This window comes from Neopsephotus bourkii, unplaced genomic scaffold (genome assembly GCF_033783945.1).
Source record: "Neopsephotus bourkii isolate Nb327-2 ecotype Australia unplaced genomic scaffold, CSIRO-AGI_Nbou_v1 NB_107, whole genome shotgun sequence".
In the NCBI taxonomy this organism is placed as follows: Eukaryota; Metazoa; Chordata; class Aves; order Psittaciformes; family Psittacidae; genus Neopsephotus; species Neopsephotus bourkii.
The window spans coordinates 5,656,680-5,680,927 of record NW_026900624.1 but is presented as its reverse complement, the minus strand read 5'-3'; the positions used below and the strand labels follow the sequence as shown (position 1 = coordinate 5,680,927).

At 39.7% G+C, this 24,248-nt stretch overlaps 1 protein-coding gene across 5 annotated transcripts in view; it reads right to left on the bottom strand.

Moving 5' to 3' along the window:
• Positions 1-24,248, bottom strand: part of WNT7B (Wnt family member 7B) — a 97,628-nt gene that overhangs the window by 36,217 nt on the left and 37,163 nt on the right. For all 5 annotated transcript variants that reach the window (XM_061358419.1, XM_061358410.1, XM_061358434.1 and 2 more), the window contains exon 2: positions 5,787-6,013. In XM_061358419.1, the coding sequence (XP_061214403.1) occupies positions 5,787-6,013 (227 nt within the window). The remainder of the gene's footprint in view (positions 1-5,786; positions 6,014-24,248) is intronic.

Below are 24,248 nucleotides of genomic sequence, written 5' to 3'. Positions count from 1 at the left end.
GAAGTGTGTACCCTGCTCTGTATCATATTTAAAATAATCTAATTCCGACTAGTTTTCCCCCTCCAAATTGTTTCCAGCTGTACGATTCCTTTCTTTCCCCCATATTGTTTTTATTGGATATAACGCAAGTCCGTAAAGACAGATTTTCCCATAACAAACACACATATGTTAGAATAATAAACATACAGTCAACCTGATATATGAATATTACTAAGTATTAATAAATACATAACTAAGAGCATAAATTGATTTAAAAAATTAGAAAATGAGAACAAAAAGTAACAGAAAAGAAATGGCAGGAGAAAAGAAAGGCAAAAACTGAGATAGAAATGAACTTACTTTAGGCAAACTGTCTGGATTCATTTATAGTTCCCCTTATTGATTTGCTGATAGCATTAAAGCACAAGTATGGTTGTAAAGCATTCCTAAGAATGCCTCCTGTCTTCATGTATTGGAAGTTTTCTGCTCGTACTGAAAGAGAAGCTTTCCAAGTTGGCCAACTCATACCATGCTAGACAGTACTGTGCTAGATTAATGTATCTGCTTGGATGCAAATTTCCATTTTTGGACAATAATGAGCCTGTCTACTCCTCCCATTTTTGGTAGGAAGTTTTTATGAACATTGGCATCTCGGCTAAACCACCATTATAGCCCAGAATAAAAATGACTGGATTCATATGAGTCTGAATCCAAATTTAATTAAGCCTATATATGGCCTGAACCAAGAATAATTTACTGGCTGACACCCCCTCAGCATGTATGATAAGATGCCAACCATTTCTCCACAACGCCATCATTTACGTATCTTTCATGCCCAATTCCCTTGTACTTTCAGGCCTGCAGCTAAAACACTGGGATCCAGTGTGGACTAGTTACCTGCTTCCCATGCTAATATAAATGGAATCATTTTTTTTATGAGTATCTTTCTTTGAGAAGATGTTCCCCTCCCTTTCTTGGTCTTCTGTTCAAATGCATGCTGTCTTCTTAGCACTTTATGTGTGCATGCGTACGAGTGCATGCTTGTATATAACCATGAAGTCCAACTCTATTTTCTGATTGTGTTTCTCAAAATTACTTGCAGTCTTCTTCACCTGTGAGTTAATAAAATCCATGAACAGATTTTTTCAGCCTTTAAATCTGCATTTTTCTCTCCCACTCCTCATCTTTTCTGCCTGGAAAGTGAATCAAAAGTTGAACAAACGTGTGGTCACAGGAAGCTGCTTAAGATGTTGTTCTCCTAAACTTCACACAGCAAGCAGGCTGGTAGCGTCACTTCAGATGCAGCCTTTCAACGTGCCAGAAAAATACAGATCAATATAAAACATCAGAGATTTTTAAAAAATAAATAAATAATCAGAACTCTTGGGTTTTGTCTGTCTGTTGATTCTTCCCTGTCAGGTGTCCAGTTCAACAATTTGCCAAATCAATGGCAAAGACAAATGAATACTACTAAATCATGATCATTTTCAACATCATGTGTCGGAAAAGGAGATATCTACAAATTACTTTTTATATCTTGACAGCTTTATTTCTCAAAACACCTCGTTTTTGCCCTGGATTTGGCACTGGTGAGAGCAGCCTGTTTGTACGCACATCAGTTTGGAGACTTTCAGCAGAAATTGTCAATGCACAAATAATTAGCCAGCATAATCCACTGTTAAGGAACAACAGTAAATTTCAGTTCCATAAGTGATTCTGACTCCATATTTCAGAAGCTGCAATTCTTACTTTTTTGTGTGGAGTTATTTGGTCCCAACTGTTCTTATCTGTAACTTTCAGAGCTACTTACATGATAGATAGTTTCAACCATCATTTGTGGGAATAGGCACCAGTCTCTAGTGCTCTTTTGCATCAATAACCTGATACAACCAGAGGTTTTGCTTTCTAGATCTGAGTCCTTGCCTTCAAAAAGTTAGGACAATTTTCTTTCAACTAAACTTATCAATAATTACAATTGCTATATCACTAACCAATTTATTTTTGAACCCAAGAGGTTATCTTTACAGAAGTAATTTTTTAAAGAGGCTTACAACAAGAGGAATGGGTGGAGAGTGCAAAAGATGACCTTATGTGAGAAGCTGGCATGAAAACTGAGTGCAGGAAGGTGACGAATACAAGTATGTACAGGAACAGGATGGGTCAAGTGAATGTAATAATGACTTTTCTTTGGGGATGGCAAGACTACAGAAAAGTTCCCAGCTATAAATATACCAAAAAAAGCTATACACAATGCTTGGCTAATTCATCCCATGCTACATCCTTTGTTCATGCTACTAATTTGTATCTGTCTGTCACTTTTTGTCTTAGCTGCTATAAATCTTTCATACCAAAATGAACACCCGATGCCTAACATAATTTCTATAGTTGTTATTCTCTCCTCCAAACTATTTATTTCAACTCTTTTTAGTACAGACTCCCAGGTATCATATAGGTGGTACAGCCCTAGTTCAGTGAAGCACCTCTCTGAAAAAATAGCTCATCACTAATCCAGTTTAGGTAACTCACAGGGGATTCCTCTGGCACAGTAGGATCCCCAGAAGTCACGAGGATTGACATTTGCTCTTATGTCATGCCTTCTGGCTGCTGCTCAGTGTGGCTGGAAGACATGCATGGTTGGAGCATAATGGCACCCAGGAAACGGTGCTGGCAATAGATGTACAGGTGTTGGAGAAGCCTCATGTTTGGGTGAGTCTGGAGGTTTACTTTGAATTTTGAGGGAGAAGTGTTGCATGGGGTTGCAAATTAGGATAGCTGTAAATCTGCACTTGTCAGTGCTAGCGGTAGAGCCTTGGCCTAGTGACTAAAGAGTAGGTCCTCTTTCCCATAAAGATGTTTCCTTCTAACCCAAACTATGATATGATTCTATGATTATTCATACCCCTAAGCAGTTCTGGGAATAATCTAAATGAGCTTCCCTTTGGCATTAAGTGAAAAACACGCCTGCCTTTTTTTAGTGTTAATCCTTTCTTCAGTTTGTTCAGGCAGAACCAAATGTCTGGTTTAGTATTTCTGTACGTGTCAGACGCAGATGTGTTTTGTTACACAAGTGAATATATATGCTTACAAGTATCTGGTACCTTTAAGTGGGTTTGGGTTTTTTTTTTTTTAGCTCTGTCCTTTTTTTATTCCCTCCCCACCCCCAGTGTAATAACACCACTTCCTAAACCCTGTCCTTTTCCTAGATACTGACCACATTATCTCTGGGTGCTACTCCACTAATAAAACAAATAAAGACATGTGGATTATGGGATCCTTTATAGACCTTCATGGAACTCATCTGGCTCAGCTGGCAAGGGTCATGTAAACCTCCTCCATCCGCTACAGTATGTGTGGTTTCACACCCAACAAATGTCAAAGCTGAACTCAGCTGCAACTGCCAAGTTTCATCTGTGTTTGGGTTAAGCCATAAAAGAACCCACCAAATTTCACATCAGTCATTTCAGACTTGCAAGAAACCACCCAGGTTTGGTGAAGAGGTCAAGAATATGGTGAACATTTTGGCAAACAAGGCCTGAAAAGTGGCTCAAGAAAACACTGCTTTTTTTCAAACTATGTATACTCTGACCAACCTGATAGCCAGTCCATCCTGATGCCAAACAATTTTTGCTCCCTGTAGCTCTTATTTTCTATAGAAATGCTAAGAATTACAGCAGAGGCATGACTTGTAGTTCTCTTTAGGCATTTGGACTGCACTCACTTTCAAGGTTTCTGAGACTGAAAGGAGTCTCTGGGGAAGAGATTATTGCTTATGAGTACAAGGACAGAGCTGATGAGGGGCCACAAGATTTTCAGCTTCAAGAGGAGAGTAGAAGTGGTGAAAGCCTTTTCACCAGGAAGCTTAGTGATGACACCGACTCTGGTACAACCCTTCAGAGTGTGCCACTTCAAGGACATAAGTGATATCACCGAAGTTAAGAGGATTTATTTGTCCAAGGGTCAGAGCATGGCTTCAAGCTTTGGCAGATCAAGACAACATAGCATGAAAAAGTATAATGCTAGCCTACTTAGCAGCTATATATTTTCTGACAACATCATCATTTTGGACATCAACTTAAGACAAGAAAGCATAAGACCAACCAAGGAGGACCAGACCTGTGCTTCTAATAGTCAAGAGAACCGTCTAAATGTTTCATTGATTCATTTAAAGTTGAAGGTGAAAGTCAAATGTTAGGTTATTTCCTGTACATGGTGTCTTGAGAATGTTTGATGTGTTCCACTCACACTCTTTAAGAAACAAAAGTTACACAAGAAGCATTATCTAAACAGAATTTAAAATATCTTAGGACAAATGTGAGAAGAGACAGTAATGAGCAAATACCTCACCACGTCTTTACAGCATCAAAACCAAATTCTACCTAACTTTTATCTGAAGTTCAGAAAGTTCAGACTTTTCTTTTGCAATTGATTTTGTTTACTCAGTCTTTTTATTATTAGTTTTAACCCTCTTCACTTCTGTGATTTGGTGTGGAGTAATACTCACAGAATATGACAGATTCTGTACGGGTGTAGGTCAGTTTCCCCGATGCTAATGGATTTATTTCATTATAACACTTTACAGCCCGGCCACTGTGCCTTTAAAAACCCCAGACCTCAGCCAGACTCTCAGACTTGCACATTCTTTGAAAAATATTTAGTTTGATCGTTGAGTCAAGTGTACCTCATCTTTTGATGTCCATTTCACAAGGGTGTTGGAAAGAAAAAAACCTTGATCTCCAGTAACAACCAAAGTGTCATGTAAGTCATTTCCTCTTTGCACAGATGAGATGAAATGTTATGTCTTTTTTTTACACAGTTGTAATGAATTCTTATGTCTGACCACATTTAGTTGTGTTGGAGGCACAAGACTCACCCAAACCATTGAACTCAGAAAAAAGGTGTCACCTTAAGAAGGATCAGACATAAGAACAGGCTACAACCCCACTGTGAAGCTGGATGATATGACTCTGAGCACCCCTGTGAAAGCCACACACTACAAAATGTTATCCTGACACTGAGCAGCAGACAGTATAGGGAAGGGTAAATGGGCATCCCTTGGGAAAGAGAGGAAAGGTCAGAAATAAGCTAAGGATACTCAGCTGGGTGATGAGGAAAATTATCTCAGTACTGGAAAAATTTGCATAATCTCCCCTATGAAATAATATCATATACAGGATAAATGGAAAGGGATCAACTTAACTTCTGCCAGCTAACAGCTTGTCAGGCCAGGGTCCTGTATTATTTTCTTTGATTGGGTTTTCTACCTCAAATCACTTGCATTATTTTCTTTACAGTATGTTAGCAGAGCTAAAATGGGTATGTATCACTGCCATGTACTGTAAAGCTAGTGTCTTGTCCATCATCAGTTAATTGGACTCTCCCATTGCTTGAGCCTTTGGGAAGTCTGCAGAGGGATTTTTAGAGTTAATTTTAGTTCCCTTTTTATTGGTCATAATATGTACCACAGTTATCATGGCAGCCTCTAACAAGATGACAATTGGAAATATTTTTCATGAGGTCTGATGACAGTGTCCGTGTATGCCTGTGCAGGCATCTGGGTCATTGCTGGGTATGAAGTTGAACAGATATTAATGACTTCATCTACAGGTCACTAGAGGTTTTGTGCTTTTTGCCAGTTTCTTTTCAATGAGTGAAAACATACAGACCACAGCTGTTCCGGGAGCATCACTGTTGAACTACAGTAGGCAAATACCAGGAGGTTATAAACTTTTCCAGGACTGCAGTGAGAAAGCCAAAAAGAAAACCAGCCCAAACACATCACTTCAGCACCATATTAGAGACACCCTTACCTACTCGAAGCTCTTGTCCAAAGACTGTTTTCTCTCCAAGCGCAGAGCAGTTCCACCTCCCGTACCGAAACTGGTACTGGCACTCATTGATTCCCATTTGTGCCCCTTCCCCAATCACAATGATGGCATCGGGGCGGCTCTGGCAGATTGCTCGCTGCCGAGGGGCCAGGCCTGGGATTTTGTTGCAGATGATATTAGCTCCTAAAGCCACCACGGATGACAAAGCTCTGAAGAAAAAGAGCAGAAAGAAATGTTATGACCAAACTGAGGTTGTTAAATGCTTTTGCCAAGTGCTGCCATGTGGCAGGCAAGGCTCTGGGCAAAAGGGCAAAAGGGCTGGAAGTTGGGTTCCTATAATTACACTGACTTATCCCAACCTCTCAGTCTGGCAAAAAAAGGCTGGAAATCTTGCAATAATTCCCGATCTGATTTGTGCCAGAAACAACAGAGAAATGTAATTTGGGCACTTTTGTTTCCAGTCCTACACAGACCCATCAGATGATGAGATGTGGAAAGCAAGACATTTAAAGGCAAAAAATTGTGATATTTGATCATCCATGGATCTCTGAAACTCATGTCTGCTTTGAATGGCTTCCATAGATTCAGGTTCAACATTCTAGTTACTACAGCCAGGTCATTCGTCCCCCATTTGAAACTGTTAAGCACAGTTTAGAGAATGACTTGATGATACCAACCCATTATTACACTCAGGGTATTGAGTCACGATTCATGAAAGTTCACCAGCATAACTGTACTTTTAAATCTGGCAAATATCATTGAGCATACAGGAGTGATCCTTAATATGCGCCCTCCAGGCTAGAAACATTTGTAATTTTCATTCTTCAAGTATATTTTCAGAATTCATTATAAAGTTTGCATATAACTTGCACCTGCCATATGTTTTCATTTTAGCGTATTTACTTTTCATTTTCCAGCTCACTTTTCAACATCTTTACAGGCTCGTTTTTTTACATCTTTACAGGTGACATTTTAAGTAGCAATATTTTGAAAAAAACAAGACAACTTGCTTATATATTCAGTGATGCCTCATGTCACATCTACCGAGTACCAGCCAGGCCCATGCTGTTACGCTTCAACTGGCTCTGAGCAAGTTAGCAGGACCAGAGTGGTATAGCTGTGTTCAGGCCTTACACAGCAAGATCTAATGGATCCTGAGACAGCTACACAACCAAATCCTGGAAAAGCCCCTACCACGCTGCACAGCTGTCAATCCTGCTTTTTGGCTGGGGTGATGAGAATGTCACTGCTTCTCAGCACCTGCAAGAAAGTAGTTCCACAAACCCTTTCCCCTCTTTAGCTTGTTCCAGCCTAGTATTAGATCATATGGGTAATTTCATTTGCCCATCAAATCCTGTTGTTGACTGCCTGTGTAATGTAAAGATACTTCCTCAGATCATGCCGCAGCACCTTGGTCTTAAGTGGAGTTTCTCAGTAACAGAAGTCACCATATATAAATAGGTTAGTAACAGGATACAGACTGTCTTCCCCACTATCTTTCTCTCCATCTTGAACACTCACTTAAGCCTTTCTTCTTAGTGTTAAAAATTTCCCCCTGGAAATGCTCCATTTGGAAAATGCTGACTGAACAACAAAATCAAAGAATTTTATAGGAATGTATCAAGTTCATCACAAAGGTAAATGCAACATCACATAAATTTTGCATTTCAATGAAATCAGTGTGTTTCATTTTGCCATTCCAATAAACTACACTAAAGCCAGAGCAAAAAGGGTGAAATGGAGAACTTTGCCCTGGCCAAAATGAAATAGCACGTTTACTGTGGAATGGAAATTCCATGGTGATTCATTCTGCCTTTAATAGGTATTTGTGCATCTTTTCCAAAGTTAACAAACCATGAGAAATTCACCAATTGTGGGTTTTTATTTATGGCTTGGCGAGGGTGTTGATAGATATGGAGACAAGGTATTGCAAACATAGAGCATGCATGTGTTGTGGCTCTACCTATTAAAAAAAATAAGAACAAACTGTAGCTGCAGTTCCGACCACTCACAGCATTTGGAGCAGGAGTACTCAGACCTGTAGCTTTAGTTCACATTACTTCTGGGTACTGAGCAACAAAGCTGGAGCATTGGTTGGAACCACTGAGTCCCCAGGATGCAAGTTTTGATCAAAGGTTTTCTTTCTGGACCACCTCTACTTAAACAAATGAATAAAATATTTAAATGATGATGTCTTTAAATCAAGACTTTTAAAGGCATGATAACCATATTTTTTAAAAAAGCAACATTAAGGGGTTGATGTAGAAATAATAAAATTCTCTGGCCTTTGCAATGTTAGGATCCAGGTCTGACCCTTCCGTGATTTTAAAGTTATGACAAGGGGAAGATATCTTGTACAGAGTAAGTAACTTCAAGATGTGAGAGGGACAGGGGACTCTGCCATTACAGCTTAGTCCATGGCTCTTCCCCCTAAGGTAGGCAGAAGGGAAGCCAAGTAGGCCACTAGCTCTCTGCTGGGATGCACAGGCAGCAGGTCGGCTGGGGAAAGGGTGAATTTCTACAGCCATTCTTCAGAGCAGAGCAACAGCCAGGGCTCCCCGACAGCAACACCTCCTTGGCATGGCATGTGCAGCAGTTCTCCTGTGCGTTTTAGGCTTTGCCGCATCCCTATCCCATCCCCTCCAGCTGGGATATATTTGCTATATCAGACACTGACCCTTCTAGGAAAACCTAACCCTGAAGGAATACAGGGTTGGGTCCTATGAAACAGACATGCACAATCATGCAAAATTGAAGTTGATGTTCAGCACACATTCACAAGACCCATAGCTCTGTTTTCTGCCTGCCCAATAGTCACTGACTTACTAAGCCCACGTGACCAACTTACAGATAAATATTTTTATATTACATAAATATTTTTAATCAAAAATAAAAATAATAAAATCTATTATAAAAGGTATGAGATAGATAACAGTCTGACATCATATTTTTTAAAGTGCGAAGCCTCCACAGTTTCCACTATTATCTCAATCTAAGCAGCAAAAACTTACGACTTTTTAGACACCAGACAGCAAGAAAGAGTTGGCCAGAGTATTTACCCCACATATAATTCTCAGTTTAGTTGCTTTCTCTATATACATTGTTACTGTCTCATAATTAGGTTAAGGAGTGTATTATTTGGTCTGCCATTGTTTTTGGAGCAGGCCTTGGTCAAAGGATTGTATTTTCATCCAGAAAAGAAGCATGATCATATCTGCCTCAGAAGGTATTGTAAGGATGTTACAGTTATTATGCATTTGTAAAGCTCTTTAATACATTCCTCATTAAAAGAATTAAACTACAATTATTAGAGTTGGAGGGGGTCTTCATTTTTTTATTATTACTTCCAGGGACTTCCCCCTCTCCAGCCTGCCCTTACCAGCATATTCCCTCAGACTTGTTTAGCCTACTTTTAAATTGTTACTATAATTTCAGTGCCAAAAGAAATGCTGAATCATGAAATTGAGGTTTTGGAAAACTTTATTTATATTAAAGAAATGCACCCAACAGCATTTCAAGCTTCCTCTCCACTATTTCTTGTGGCATCCCTCAGTTTGTGCATCTGTCACACATTCAGGAGGGCTGTGCCGTGCTTCTGCCCCTTGGCAGGTTGAAGGCTGCATTATTTTTTGCTACTAGATAGAGATTATTTCACTTTAGAACTGTAAAAAGGCAGATTCCCATGCCACATTTTGGCATCTTCTCCCATCTAATCTTTCTCTGCGGTGCAAACTTCCTTGATTCTTATCACAAGGAAATTTTGAGTGCAATGTTCTGTTCAGATTTCTGGTGCAGTTTATGGTAATTGCAACCATCCCTCATCCCTCACAAGCTTCAAAGTTTTATGCTGGGTCATCCACATGAGTTACCCAACTAAACATCATCCACATGGTTTTATCCAACTAAAGAGTGTTAGTGCAATAATGTTACATTTCCTAAGCAGTTCACAGTAGTCCCTGGCATACGGAAAGTCTTCCTTCACAGTATCACAGTATCACAGTATGTTAGAGATTGGAAGGGACCTCAAAAGATCATCTAGTCCAATCCCCCTGCCGGAGCAGGAACACCTAGATAAGGTTACACAGGAACGTGTCCAGGCGGGTTTTGAATGTCTCCAAAGAAGGAGATTCCACAACCCCCCTGGGCAGCCTGTTCCAGTGTTCCGTCACCCTCACCGAGAAGAAGTTTCTTCTCAGGTTTAAGTGGAACCTCTTGTGCTTCCTGCATCACTTAGTCATTAATCCAAGGGAAACACCAGTGCTTAAATTGACCCATAGTTATAAAGAGAATTACATCCAAATTAAAAAGACACTGGACTAGGCTTAGATAGGACCATGCAGTTCAAACTTCTAACAAGCTAAACCTGGTGAGCAGTGTTTTGAAAGGCCTGGTTTCTGCATCAGAATCCTGAAACATCAAGTTTTTCATTCTCTGAAAAAGTAACTATGACTGCAGTCATAGCAAGCAAAAGTTAATGGCAGTGGGAGACAATTTTCAGCTTATTTTCTGAAGTAATGCTTGTTTAATTATCCAAAGACAAATTACTACTGTGGCAAAAAGTTAAAATTTTCCCTCAAAATGCATTTCCTTTTATGGTTGTATCTTCTCTCCGGGACCTAAACAACTACAGCTTTCCTTTTCACACAGTTACATAGAAAAATTGAAAGATCATAACTATGAAAATTACTATTGATTCCAAGCAGTTCATAAAAGCAAACATCTTTGAAAACACTTTAGAAATTAAACACGTGAGCTTTAAGAATATAAAATTTAATACAGTATTGCTTGACAGAACAGAAATGTACTCCTCTTTCATATTTGCTTTCTTGAGTGTCTAGTTTACATTTGCAAAGGTAGGCATTTGCTTAACTTGAGCATATTAGTAATTTCATTGATTTCAAATGTTATTATGTTCTTGCAACCTCAGATGAATTTCACACATAGAAAGGCCATCACTTGAGCTGTATTTTATAGAGGATCTTAGAGTCTTTGCACAAGTGATAAATATATAAACTAAATCCTTGTAATGGGCAGTTGTGCAACTACATGCACTACATGAGGAAAATTCTAATTTTTACTGCTAGAAAAATCTGTATTTTGACAAAATTATGAAATAAGATTGTTGTATAGCTAAAAGGCAGTAGGTAACCTGTCTTCAGCGTTCTCCCCAAACACAGGCACAGATGTGTACTGAGATTTCTCCAAGGATCTTAAAATTCAGTTCTGACAAATACATAACAAGAAGATGTAAAATAGAGAGATTAAACCAGCAACACGTTTCATATAGGTAAAACACTTAACCAAGCTGATTTTAACCTTTTGATTAAGAAAAAAGAAAGCCCTAAAAATCCTTCTTGGCAATCCTTGCTCCGTGGGCAAATAAAATTTATTGCTGAATAGGAGTGGCCCTGGGAGCTACACCTTCTCTTCTGACACCCTCACTCATTTGTATTCCTCGCTGCACAGCAGCACAGTGCACATTTTCCCCTTGAGTCACTGAGCCAGCCTTACTGCAAGCACTTTGAATAGGCGCCGTAGGGTCACCGTGATCTCACCCCTAACCATGCTACTCGATATTCACCTGAAGCTGCTGTTGGGCAAGGGGTTCATTTTCAGCAAGGAGTGAAGGGATTTAGCCACATGAATTCCATTAACAGCAAAGGAGCTTCATGGCTCAAACCTCAGCGCACTGTACAGAAAACTTACCCCACCGTCTCTGATAAAAAAATCCCCATAATGGATTCTTTGTTAGAAGGAACCACTGAGATATTCTGTGGTGACACTGCGACACATCTGAAACAGTACACCACTACCAAATGGTTTACTTAATTAAGAATTCCTAAGTAAATATTTTGAGAGTGTATCAGTTGCAGAAATTGGCAGGAGCATCCTGGGCTCTGAATGCCATCTGCATATATTTAGGCTTTCAATTTTGTTTTCCACTGCCGGCTTTGGGAAATCATTGTTCAGTTGCATGTGTTATTGAAACAGAAATTTAATAAGGCTGCTTGGTACTGTCCTGTGGTGCACTCATATCTGCTGGGGCTCCAAGAAGAGCCTTTGGATGTGGGGGCTGTGCACAGCAACGTGTTTACTCCCATCAAATGAAAGGTAGATATTTCTCTGAGGAGGTCACCCAAAAAGAGAGCCTGTTAGATTATGTTCAAAATGGAAGCAACAGGATAGGAAAATCAAGGGATGATTCACACAAGGGCAGAGCATGCCCCAGGCTAAATACCTGCTTTAAAGCAGAGTGGGAACAAGGACCCCATCCGTGTATGCAATATTGATATAGGGATCATCAGCAAAACCTTGGATTCACACCGCTTCCTACCTGCCAGCTGGGAAACACAGGATGAGTGCTATGAAACCAGCAGTGAATGATTTGGCTTCAGGGGAAAGGAAGGGAGACATCGCCTAGCAGAGAGATGTCCCCAGGTCACAGCACTGGTGTGGCAGTGGCCTTCATGCTGCCCCTAGGACCGAACTCACAGGCTACACTTCAGCATCATGCATGGGCTCTGAAGAGGGTTGTCCTTGAGGCCTGCATTTTTTCAGCTCCTTGCAGATGATGTGTTTATGCAATCTCTGCTGATGTGGCATTTACCCCACTGGTTTTCTACTGTTTACCACAGAAAAGCTTACCCTAACTAACAGAAAAAATAGTGCAGATGTGAACATTATGAGCCGCAATGAATATGGTAAAATCGCCATTACTCAACAGAGCACCTTCCACTACTTGCACTGTGTCTTTAGTTGCTATACAAAACCATAGGAATACTGGCAGTCCTGAGCCTGAAATGAAGGCTAGCTGGGGAGCAGTACTCACTTTGGCTTCCTAGTGTAAGGTAACTGAAGCTCTAACCAAAGGCCCAGGAGCTATTCCTTATCTAAATAGCATTATGCCAAAGTAGGAGAGCTGCGAGTGGTTAGAGGCAAAATCTGACTCTCCTACTCACCAGCTGTCACAGATCCGTCAGTGCTTGGTACCAGCCTTTCACTAATTCTTCCTGTTCATGCCGGAGCAAGAGAAAGCAAAAGTATCTGTGACTCTTTGTCACAGATAGTATTTCTATTTCTGGCATGATGCCTCCTGAGAATTATCCCCCCCAAATGGCAATCCAATCTGATATTAAGCTGACACACATCTTAGCGTATGCCTGGTCCACCACACCAATTTTTATTAATCAGTCAGTGAGACAACTTGATATATAACAGCAGGATTTCTTGAAGACCTGTTACATCTCTAGTTCACCTGTATTCATTTTTTTTACACCAAGGGAAGACTCATGGAAAATAGAAATGCCTCACCTGCCTCATATGTCCTACTGCATTGGGCATTTGCATTGGGCATTTACATTGACCATTTACTGTCTTACAGCAGACATTCTGAATTTACACAGCAAACTACTGTAACAAGCATTTTCTTCCTTGTCTGCAATCACATTTTAGGGACCTCTTATTATATGGTAGAAAACATTCACATCTTGTACATATAAAAATCAATAAAAGTAAAATAGGATGTTAAAATAGCTGAAGTGTGGGAAATGTTGATTCCAAAACAATCTGGGTTTCAAGAAGTGTTCAGTTTTCTAAACCAGAGTAAACTGATAGGCCTGTGTTGGAAGCAAAGGAAGGCAACAGCTCTGCTGGCATGAACAGGGCAATTAGCGAAAGGCTGGAATTTTCCTGCTTTGGTCTTAGTAGTGATGAGCATGGTGACACAAACAGCATAGCTGAATTTATGCAAGTCAGTTTAATGAAAAGTTGTGTTAATATAAAATTATTTGATGCTTTTTAAAACCCAGGATTTTAACTGATTTAGAAATTAAACTGAAACACTTCTGTTTCTTTTTTTTCTTTTTTCTCCCTAAGGCTTTATAAACTAAATTATCAGGACCTACCATTTCAGTTCTGCAAGCATCCATACACCTGGGTTATGTCCTGCAACGTACCAAGCAGCTTGCACCATCAATAGCAAAAATGACCATTCCTAGCTGCCATGATGTCCGCTGAGTTCTTGCAGTTGGTATTCATGTCTAGTGCTAATTTTTGCCTTCCACCCCATTTCTGTTTTCCTTTAGCCCTAGAAAAAGTCATGCTGATATATAACAGAAAGTTACAGAGTTGTTTGCTAAATAGAGATCCACCACAGTGAAAAGCAAAATTACCTTGCAGAATGACTGTGGTGGGATATTGCAGCTCCCCGGGGAGGGGGGGGATACAACTATGAAATACTAAAATGGCTGATAGAGATAAGCCACAGATTTTCTGTGTCTCTACACAAAAACAGTTTAATAACGTGCAGAAATAAGTATTTCATACTTCAAGATGTAAAACCTATGCTTTTGTTATGTTTCTCATATAACAAATAAGAATGAATATTAGTCACATTTATGCATATATATGGATGTTTTCCAAACCTTTTCAATTCCCAGACTTAATTAAGCATAACTGGAGTGAATATAGTGAATATTTTGGCTTTGACCAAAGATTAGCAGTTCGATCTCTCCTGTGAAAAGGTTAAAAGAGGAAGAGAAAGTCCTTCAGGTGAAGTCCAAGACTTGGCAAAACAATACCCTGCTTAATTTCTGAGATCTGATGAAATCTGTGGTCTGATCACAGTCATGGTGTGTCCCTGAAATCATGCTAGATCAGTTCTCACGCACAGATGCTTATATCCCTTGTTATCTCTCTCTAAAATGTCATTCATTTACTATTTTATTTAATATTAGTTATTAAATATTACTAAATAATATTAATAATATTATAAATAATTTAATTTCGTTAATAGCAGGTATGCATTGTAGATTTAAAATCTTGAAGATGAACTGTTGGTAGAATATATTTTCAAAGACATGCTTTGTTGTGTTTTCCATTTATCATTTAAGTATATCTTAATATATCTTAATTTTCTAGCTTTGCATGCACAGGGCTTCCTTGAATATGATACAAAAATCGAAAGAGGAAAACATATAATAAGGGGTCCACAGGAAAGGAAGATATTTGCTTCCCAAAATGAAAGCAGTTGGTTTTACTGTTATGACGGTTCAGGTAGGAACTCATTTTTGTTAGCCAAGGTTTGAGCAGTCAATGAGAGAAATTCTGGAAATCTATTAATGATCCAATATGTTAGAAAATTCAGTCTTGTGTTAGTTTTAAGACTACCCTGCAGTGGCTGTTAATCGTGAGTATGAAAGCATATATGCAGCTCTAAGCTACACTGAAAAGCTAAGAGGTCCTTTTACATGATGAAGGTGAAGAGGCCATATTGATCCCACACAAAATGTGCAATTTGGACTAAATGACCACTGGAGGTTGCTATTTATGCATAGATATATGACCACAAATCAAGCTGACTGGCTGGCCTTGAGTTAGCAGCAGAAGAGAAAAAATGAATTCATTTTGTCAGTGATACCAAATTTTTGTACACTGAATACACCCATAGCCTCTGAGTCATTAATTATTTCTTCTTTTCCTTTCCTCACCACTGTTTTCATAGTGGTAAATCTTTGCTAAGGCCATGAGCTATCAGAATATGAAATTAAATAACATCCACGAACAAAATTAAACCCAAAACCCCCAGGGTTGATGCTGTCAGGTTTACTTACTCGCCTGTTTCTACATCTGGAATTCGTGTATTGCTCAAACCAGTGGCAGAGTTTGTTGTTCTCATCTGGTCTAATTATCTCACTTAATGCAAGGCTGTTGTCTGCCAACAGAGAGGATGAAGAGCATAAGGTCTTCTCTTGAATTTTTTTTCTACAACTGGTCAAGCTTTGGGATACACACTGTCAGAGGAAGGGCAGCTTCTCCCATGCAAGTGTGCAGGAGGAAAGGAAGTGAGTGAGAGGACTGAGCACATCCTTGCCAGTACCCAAGTGTACCAGGCAAATCGTTGGCTCCTTGACCTTTCCTCCTCAGTGGCCCACTTTTGCCTTTCCCTCAAATTACACTAGTTGGTGTACACTCATTTACAGTGAACACACTTGCCTTGTTCCTGAGATGTGGGAAAAACTGGAAAAGAAACACAAAGTCCCAGAAGCAGAAACCACTGACCTCTCCAGGTCTGGCAGGAACGCAGGCATTCTTTACCCTTTTTCAGAGCAGCTAATTACATAGCTGTTTCTTCCAGGTGATCTGCTTTTGGAATCAAGATATTTTGTCTCTTCTAATATTTGTCTATTGATTTAGAAACCCTGCACCCATTCTGTGGTTAGTACTGTCATGTTGCAACCAGTAAGCAAAACACCATGTCACATTACTAAGTGTCAGGTTGGCAAAACCAGAAAGAGAGTAAACAGAAAATTATAGAGGCACAATAATGGAGGCAGCAGGGTTACATCCATTTAGTTTAAGTGACATGGCGGATACAGCCAACAGTATCCTGTCCTTGGCATTGAAGATGCAGAGCAGTTACACAGCCAACCTGCATCTCAGACCAGGCATTTTGCACCATCACCCAGCCATGAGCTCAGCCTCATGCAGACATACCCAGGGTAGCTTTAGGTAACTTGTCAGAAGTTGCAGCGCAACCACCATAGGCCCGAGATGGGCATGGGCTGACTGCCTGGCACTTGAACTGCTCCCAGGACATGTATAGCAACCAGGAGGTTGTGGTATGGCAAGACAGATAGCTTTAAATGAGCTCACTAGGCTGGATGCAAGGTGAGCATACTCCTCAGACAAACGTGCCCTGAGAATCCCCATCAGCCTCCACAGTTCAGATAAGATCTTATAAGGACTTGATCTAAAGAAAGAAAATGCTGTTAGGACCAGCATATTAAATCCAAGAGATCTCTCACAGATTTCAATATGCTAGATGCATAGTTGACACCCTTCTTGCTTTACTGGTCATGCAGTCCTATCTTCTTCAGTGGGAAATTTGCTATTAAGCTATAAGTCAGCCTAACTAAATGTATTAGAATATACCCCTGCATGAAGATTTCATAGTAAACATCAAATCCCAAAATGAATCAACAAGCTAGAAGCTTTGAACTAAGGCAGGTACCTAAAAAAAAGCGCAGAAATGCTGAATTTGATAGGTCTTGAGTACTTTTAATAAACATTTGCCTAAAAGCAGAATAAAAAGTACAGCATATTTTTGAACAAATAGCAAACTGAACCACTCTTGCAAAATATTTTCTTTAATAGCCTATTACTGTGCTAACTAGTCTCACCTCTTCTCTTAACAGTCTGTCTAGTGAACTCTATTTTCTAGTGTGAAAAACACTTGCAGCCTTTCTGCACCATCGCAACCAACTGCAAGCAAAACTGCTTGCTGCTTTTGTGGAGCAGGCCTTCATTCCTTGCACCCAGAGAAACACCCAGTGGCTCTTGACAATCATGCAAAGAGAATTTCTGATCCATCGGTCAGATAATTTATGCTTAGCTTTCTTACATGAATTATCCCACTGAAGCTGTGAGACAGTTTGCCTACGTGAGGCTATTCACGTTAGTAAAAGAAGGAAACAGTCTGGCTCTTAGTACACCGTGAGATGCACCAGAGCTTCGGATCTGTTCTGAGAAGCTGGACATTGCTATAAAATGACTGTGGTCAGAGAAAGCCTTGAGGGTAAATAAAAAACGAAGGTGGGAAACCCCTTAGAAACTGTAGACTATTAAAAATGCATCTCCCTCATAGACTTCCAAATGTTATTTTATTTAGCACGTGAGCCTTCTGCGAACAGAAACACTGTGTTTTGTAATCTGAACCGTCAACACTGGTGCAAAACAATGTGACACCCAGCAGTGCTATCCATGCATTTATAAGGTTTCTTTCAGCTGCTTATTTCAAAATTTTCATTTTGAGTGAGGTAAGAGGCATGGTAAACCACACAGTAACTTCCCGAGTTCCCCGGCCTGTTGAGCTTATTTCAGGTGTGCAGAAGGATTATCAAAAGCCATTCTGAGTTGTTTTTCCAGAGTTTCTAAATTTGGTAGGCAGCCATAAAAATCGTGCATCTGTGTTATTATCCCAGTGGCCCATGTTGGGTGTGTCTCTGGCTTTTTGCAAATCACTACAAGCTTGTGAAAGCAGCTGGAGGAAATGCTTCTCCTCCTAAAATCTCTCAGAAGATCACACACACACTGGCAATCATACACACGCAAGCATTTCCCTGTATTTTTGTTATGTTTCATGTTGACTTCAATCTAGCCGCTTCTTGCCTTCAAACTGAAGATTCTGTTGGCTGTGGGCATCTTGCATGTAATTTTTCCTCCAGTTCTCTTTCTAAATCTCATAATTTGAAAAAGTCCATTTTAATGGCCATGTAATCCAAACAGCAAGCATATTCAAATAAGTAAGTGATAATAAATGTTTGGGATTCACAGCTGAGCCAGCAGAGGTGGTACTAAAACAGCTGCAGAAAAATGGATCTTCTGAAATCTGTAGGGTATACAGGCAGATGGTGTGGCACGCGGAGTGTCAGTCAGTGAGCAGCGAGGGAAGGTTAAGCATGGCTTAATAGCCACACCTGAGACACACTCTAGTCTTCATCTTCTCCCAGCCTCACACTCTGATAAATCTTCCTTCACTGCTTATAACTTACTCTGTTTTTATCCCAATGCTGTCATCCTTTTTCCACTGACTTTTTTAATCTTTTTATCCTTAAGTACAATAGAAATTGATAAAATATAACCTTTCTGTCTGAGTTAACCATTCTAAAGAAGAAAAGCTAACAACAGCACCATAGGCTACGATTAAGATGTGAAACTATCAAATTTTTCTGAGAACCTACAACTTAAATATCCTTAAGCCCTAATGGCATTTACCTCCTGAAGGGTTGTGATTATACCAACGATAGTTGTGGACATGCTGTAAGGTATGAAACCTGCAATCTGCATCCTTAGTATGTCCCAGCAGTTACCCAGATGATGTGACGTGCCTTTGCATATGGTGTTAAGCCAATCCAAGCAAAATAAAGCAAATGCCTCTTTCTAAAACTACTAGCAGAACGTGTGCATCGAAGGATCCATAAGTACATGCTAAAGTACTCTGCTGGACTGGCATCTGTATGCACAGCAGTGTGCAGAGCTGGCCACTGGACACTTACAGTGAAAGGCTCCTGTTAGGATATTACAAGACCACAAATGCTGGTGACTGAATGAGCTGCATTCCCTGGAGAGAGTTTTGTGAGAAAGCAATGTGGTAATCACTTCTGTCTGAATGGTGATGGGAAGGCACAGTATTAACGACAGAAGGGAGTAAATAGGACAGAAAGCAAGCTTGAGGAAACAGTGGTCCCTCCACTTTCCCTGAGGCAGGATCAGCTGCACCTTTCTCACTCCTGACAGATACTCAGTACACTTAATAAAAATGCCCTAACTTAATTTTCCCCAAATTTCTAAAACTAAAGCTTAGTGCTGCTTCTCTGACTCCCCATAGAAACAGAATATTTCATCTCCAGAGGTCTTGCACAGTTTTTTGCATTTTTTATATATCTTTTGCAGAGCACAAGAGTCGTCATTCAACTGTTCCTCTCAGGCAAGAGACCTCTGATCATTTCTATTGTTCTTTCTTTTCAGTATTCCCTCTCACTGGTCAATGTTTTCCTCCACCACACCAGAAGGTAAACTGATTATGACTGGCACTGAAAGAAATACACTCCACTCTCCTCCTCACAGGGATACAATAATAAGATAACTGGTTTTCTATCCCGCACGTTTAGTGCCATTCTGGATGCTGCTTGCTATCCACTCGTGTGCTGCCCTTAGCTCTAATTTAGGCAATACCTCTATAGAACTGTGATCAATGGCTATCTTCTGTAGCATACTCTTACCCTTCCTTACTCACCAACATTACATCCCAATGTAATTACATCCCAAACCGAACCCCAAAGCGTCCCTTCTTCCTTCACAGTCTGAAAAGACACATAGCAGAAAAGGCAGGAGGGCTGATCCTCTTGTGTTTGGTACAGTGGAAAACTGTCCTGTACAGGGGAGATGAACAACTCCACTGACTTAATTAAGGGCCAGAGACCTCAGGCCATCTACAAGGCTGAGGCTCCCTGACTACCCATGTTAGATTAACCACCACACCTGGGATAGCTGTAGGTAAGGGCAAATGAGCTGATTTGAGAAATCACTGGTCTTGTATTAAGAGTAACCTTATCAAGTGTATCAAAATCAATACTGGCTCAACCCTGAGGTGTTCCTCTGTATCCTTCGTAGTGAAATAGGAGGAAAATGAAGCAAAACACTGCCAAATCTGAAAATAGGTGCATATGGAGGGAGGAAAGAAACAGACTTCAGACCTGAAGTGACTATTTAGTCCTAATGTTACAGTGAGTTTCCCTTGCTTCTGACTAATTCAGTTTGCTCACAGACCCAGTGTTAAGGCTCTCTTGCAGCTGTGTTAAATGGGCCCTGCAAAAATATTTTGACTCCTTGAACTTGTGTCTCACCCCCTCATTAGCGGAAGAATAGCAGTTGTGCAATTAGCCTCCAGTTATCAGCACTCCTTTGATTTGCAAATCAGGGGAGTTGCAGCATCTGACTTTGAAAACATGGGGCAGATGGAGGGGAAGTAAGGTAAAAAGTGTAGAAACATGATTTGCATAAATTATGCTTGATATTTGAGGTTTTATTGCGGAGACAGGGTAAACTCTGGCAAGTAAAAGTATCCTCACTACATAATTAAAATACAAAAAGGTTATGTTATAAAAACATCTATTTTAAGAGTCTTAAAGATATTGCATATGACATCTCCCACTGATACACAATCTGAATACATCCCAACAAAATTTTGGTGCAGTATTGAGTGGAATTATGGCAGAGAAAACAAGTTTACCACTAAACTGTAGCCAAAGTAGGCTTGACCTGTTTTGGTTTCATTGCACTTCTGAGAACTGGAACAACTGCACAGAAGAATTGCTCTAATTAGAGATCTGTGAATTGGCAAAGAGAAATGAGGTGGCATCACATCCAGCCTTACCGGGTCATTCCCTCATGTCTCAAAACAAAGCCAAAGAAGTTTCAGTTGTAAAGAATGACATGTGTTAGTCAAAAAGTGTCTTTCAGTTGCAGGCTGAAATGCAGTCTCTTTGTATGCTCAAGGGGCCCTAGGAGTTAAGATTGAGAGTCCAAATCATTAGATGCTTCTGCATTTGCTATAATTCATGGGTTTTGTATAGAATATGGCATAAAGCTTCCTATCCAATGCCACTTTAAATAAACAATTCTAGAATTAAGCCAGTGTTTACATTTTTATTCAATTTCTGAGCATTTAATCCCTAGTAAAAATCAAAGTGCCTGATTTTATTGGATTACCATTGTGTTATTCCACCAAAATGAGTCCTAAAACTCCAATTTCTCTAACTCAGATGCAAGGGATTTGTACCATATTCTTCAGCTTTCCTAGCTCGGTCTATAGGATGCAGGATGAAAGTTTGCTGTCATGGCAAAACAAACATACTATGGGAAAGACATCACTTTAATATAAAATTGTGTGGAAGCTGAAAGCCCAAAGAAACTTGGAGAGCTGGATTTTGGTTTCTTTGGATCTTTAATCCCCAGAATCACTCTATTTTTTTGTCCAAATTGTTCACCCAGGTGTAATGACCATTGAACAGTCTAGCAGGCATTACACATGAGATAGGATTAGGGGGTCATGGGTTCAGTCTGTAAGTAGGACCACTCACCCCTATCACAAATCTACTCAGTTGACAGACAATTCTTTGTGATGAGTTGGCCACCCATTTGGAGGGTCAACAGAAATCTCTTTTATTTTGTAAATTTGACCATGAGACACAAACTGCCTTTCTCTGTGGGGAAGCCCACCCCACAGACATCCAGGAAAAAAATCACACTTCATGCTGTTCAAAATCCATCCTCCCAAGGCTCTTCTTGTGGTGGATAGTTCTTTCTAAGTGGGGTGTTTTTATTCTGATTTCTGGTGTGTTCTCAAAAAAATCCAGAAGGCTGTAAAAATCTTTATTTTAAAGGAAAAAGTAGTTGCAGTGAGCAACCACCGTACATATTTGTTTGGTAACTTTGATAGGGAGAATGTTTTGAATGCTTTCACAAAAAAAAAAGGTGGTATAAAATAGGACCTTAATGCCATGTCTTAAAATATACTTTGGGCCCCTTTTGAGCATCTTGTTTGTTATGCTTCAAAAATTCCTGTCACCAGAAAAAAAAACAAAACAAAACAAAAAAAAAACATTATTTCTGTCATACAGAAATACAAGAGTAAGAAAATCACCCATTTTTTGTTTGGTGTTTGGAAAACTATAAATTCATGAGGAATCTGATAACTAACCCATATGGTGCATGATCCTGATAATAAAATCCAAACACCGCAAATAAACTTCCAAAAGCTGGCAAGCCTTTGTTGTAGAACAAAACAATGCGATCTCATGCTAACCCAAAATCCAGTTCCTCTGGAAATATCAAATGCCTAATTCACAATGAAAATAGATGGTGATAAACGATGACGCATGTCCTACAGTTTGATGTTGCCTCCCAGAGATGAAACAGAGGGCTTGATCTCTTGTGGTGTTAAAATCCTCTGGCTTTCTTTGAATCAGAGAACTGATGGAAAATGAGATAACTATACTTGTGTCTGTAAAATTCCACAAAGTATTAACCATATATTGTATTATCCTTTTTCTGTTTAAACAGTTTTTCTGCATTTGGTCTGTACAGCGACAATCCTAGTTTATTTCTGGTAAAGCTGGGGACAAGAAAGCTGCTGATTACTTGAGTCAATTTGGTAATTTCCTGCTAAATGGCTGATATTTTCCAGTTCAGAATTGCATGACTCTACCTAGAAATTTAGACATGGTTTGGTATTTAACTCTATATCACAGTGGAAAAATCCCATGGTTGTAAAATTGAGCAGACATTTCAGAGGCCTGCGACTGTTTTAGAACTCCTTCAGGAGAGTCAGAAATATCATATATTCATGAGTCAGCTATGTACAACACATGCAAAGTGTAGGTGGATGTGTCTTTAACTCGAAAAGGTGTATGATTTTGTGGTTTTGTTAGGATGCTCTCTGACCAGAGAACAGAAATGTAGCCAGGATGGATTTTGCCCATAACCTATCACAGAGGCATTGTGGGTGGCATAACAGCCAGACATGGTTTACTACTTTTGAACTTAAATTAGGGCTTTCTAGTAATGGTAACGAATGAATCCACACTGCATAGAAGCGGGTGATCTTTTCCAGTTTGCTAATAGAGGAAAATGTGATTCAGAGAACTGGAGACTTACATCAGAAAGCTTGATGTTATAATGATTTTTATGCCATAGACCATTTTTTAACCATAGATGTCATTATCAGTTCCCTAACCAGCTTCATTATGAAGCTTAAAACTACCATTGCACTACTTCACTGAAAGACACAAACATTGACATCAGTTTCTTGATGGAGGCATTATTCTGAGTTCTGACAAATGTTCAGCACAGTGTACCCTCTATCATCCATCCATACACATCACTTCTTAAACTCTAACACAGAGAAAAGCTCATAAAAAAAAAAAAAAAAGAAGAAATGTTTCTTGTGACAAAAGTCAGTCACTCAGAAGGAAAAATGTAAGCCCAAAAGGGAAATAAAATAGTTTCCGGTATGAAGTCCTAACACACAGCAGCCTACTAAAGTCACTTTTACTGACTGAAATCTACAGCAAGACCTGGCTGAAATGCTAGTAGTTGCCAGGAATAAGATAGGAAAAAGCAGATAAAATTGGAAGTCTTGGAAGAAAGAGACTTCATACACCAAACCCACTGCCCGCTATTGTTAATAGTGTCATCTATGTCCGTAATGTGGTCATAGCTGTGACAGCAGCATGAGAAGATCTATGCAAGAGACTGAGCAATGTAAAGAGGGCCAGAAGAGAACAGTCTGGTGTGAAGAATCTGTGCTTTCTATGGCTTCTAGTTCATGCCAAGCACCACACTGTGCTGCTACTGGTACCCAAGCTAAGCAGAGTCTGGTGACACCAACAGCTGCAATAGCAACAGTGACCCCAAAAAAGGTGTGCAGTATGGCAGAGACAATTATGCTACTTGACCTTAGGTGACTCAGCATGACAAATACATGGATCACAGAGGAAAATAAAACCCTACATGGACACAGAAAAAAAAAAGAAAAAAGTGATAATTCAGTAGTGGGTGTTTGCCTGATAGTTTTTTTTTCCAGTTATAGAAGAGGTTCTTATTCAGGTCTTCCAAAATAAAGTTTGTGTGTTTTTTTAATGTGAGAATGAGATAAAAAAACCACTTGCACATTTCTTTTGGTAAGTTTCTAGAAATTTATGTTCTCCCTTCCATGTTTCCTTATGCACACCCAATGACCACAGTATTCAGTACTTAAATGGAAAAAACCTCTCTCAGGGTGAAGAGGTAGTTCCTTTTCTATAACCATTAACTCTTTGAATTCTGTGTAAATACTGTCAATGAGGCAAAGGCAGATAATGGCACCTGTGGTGTTCTGGACTG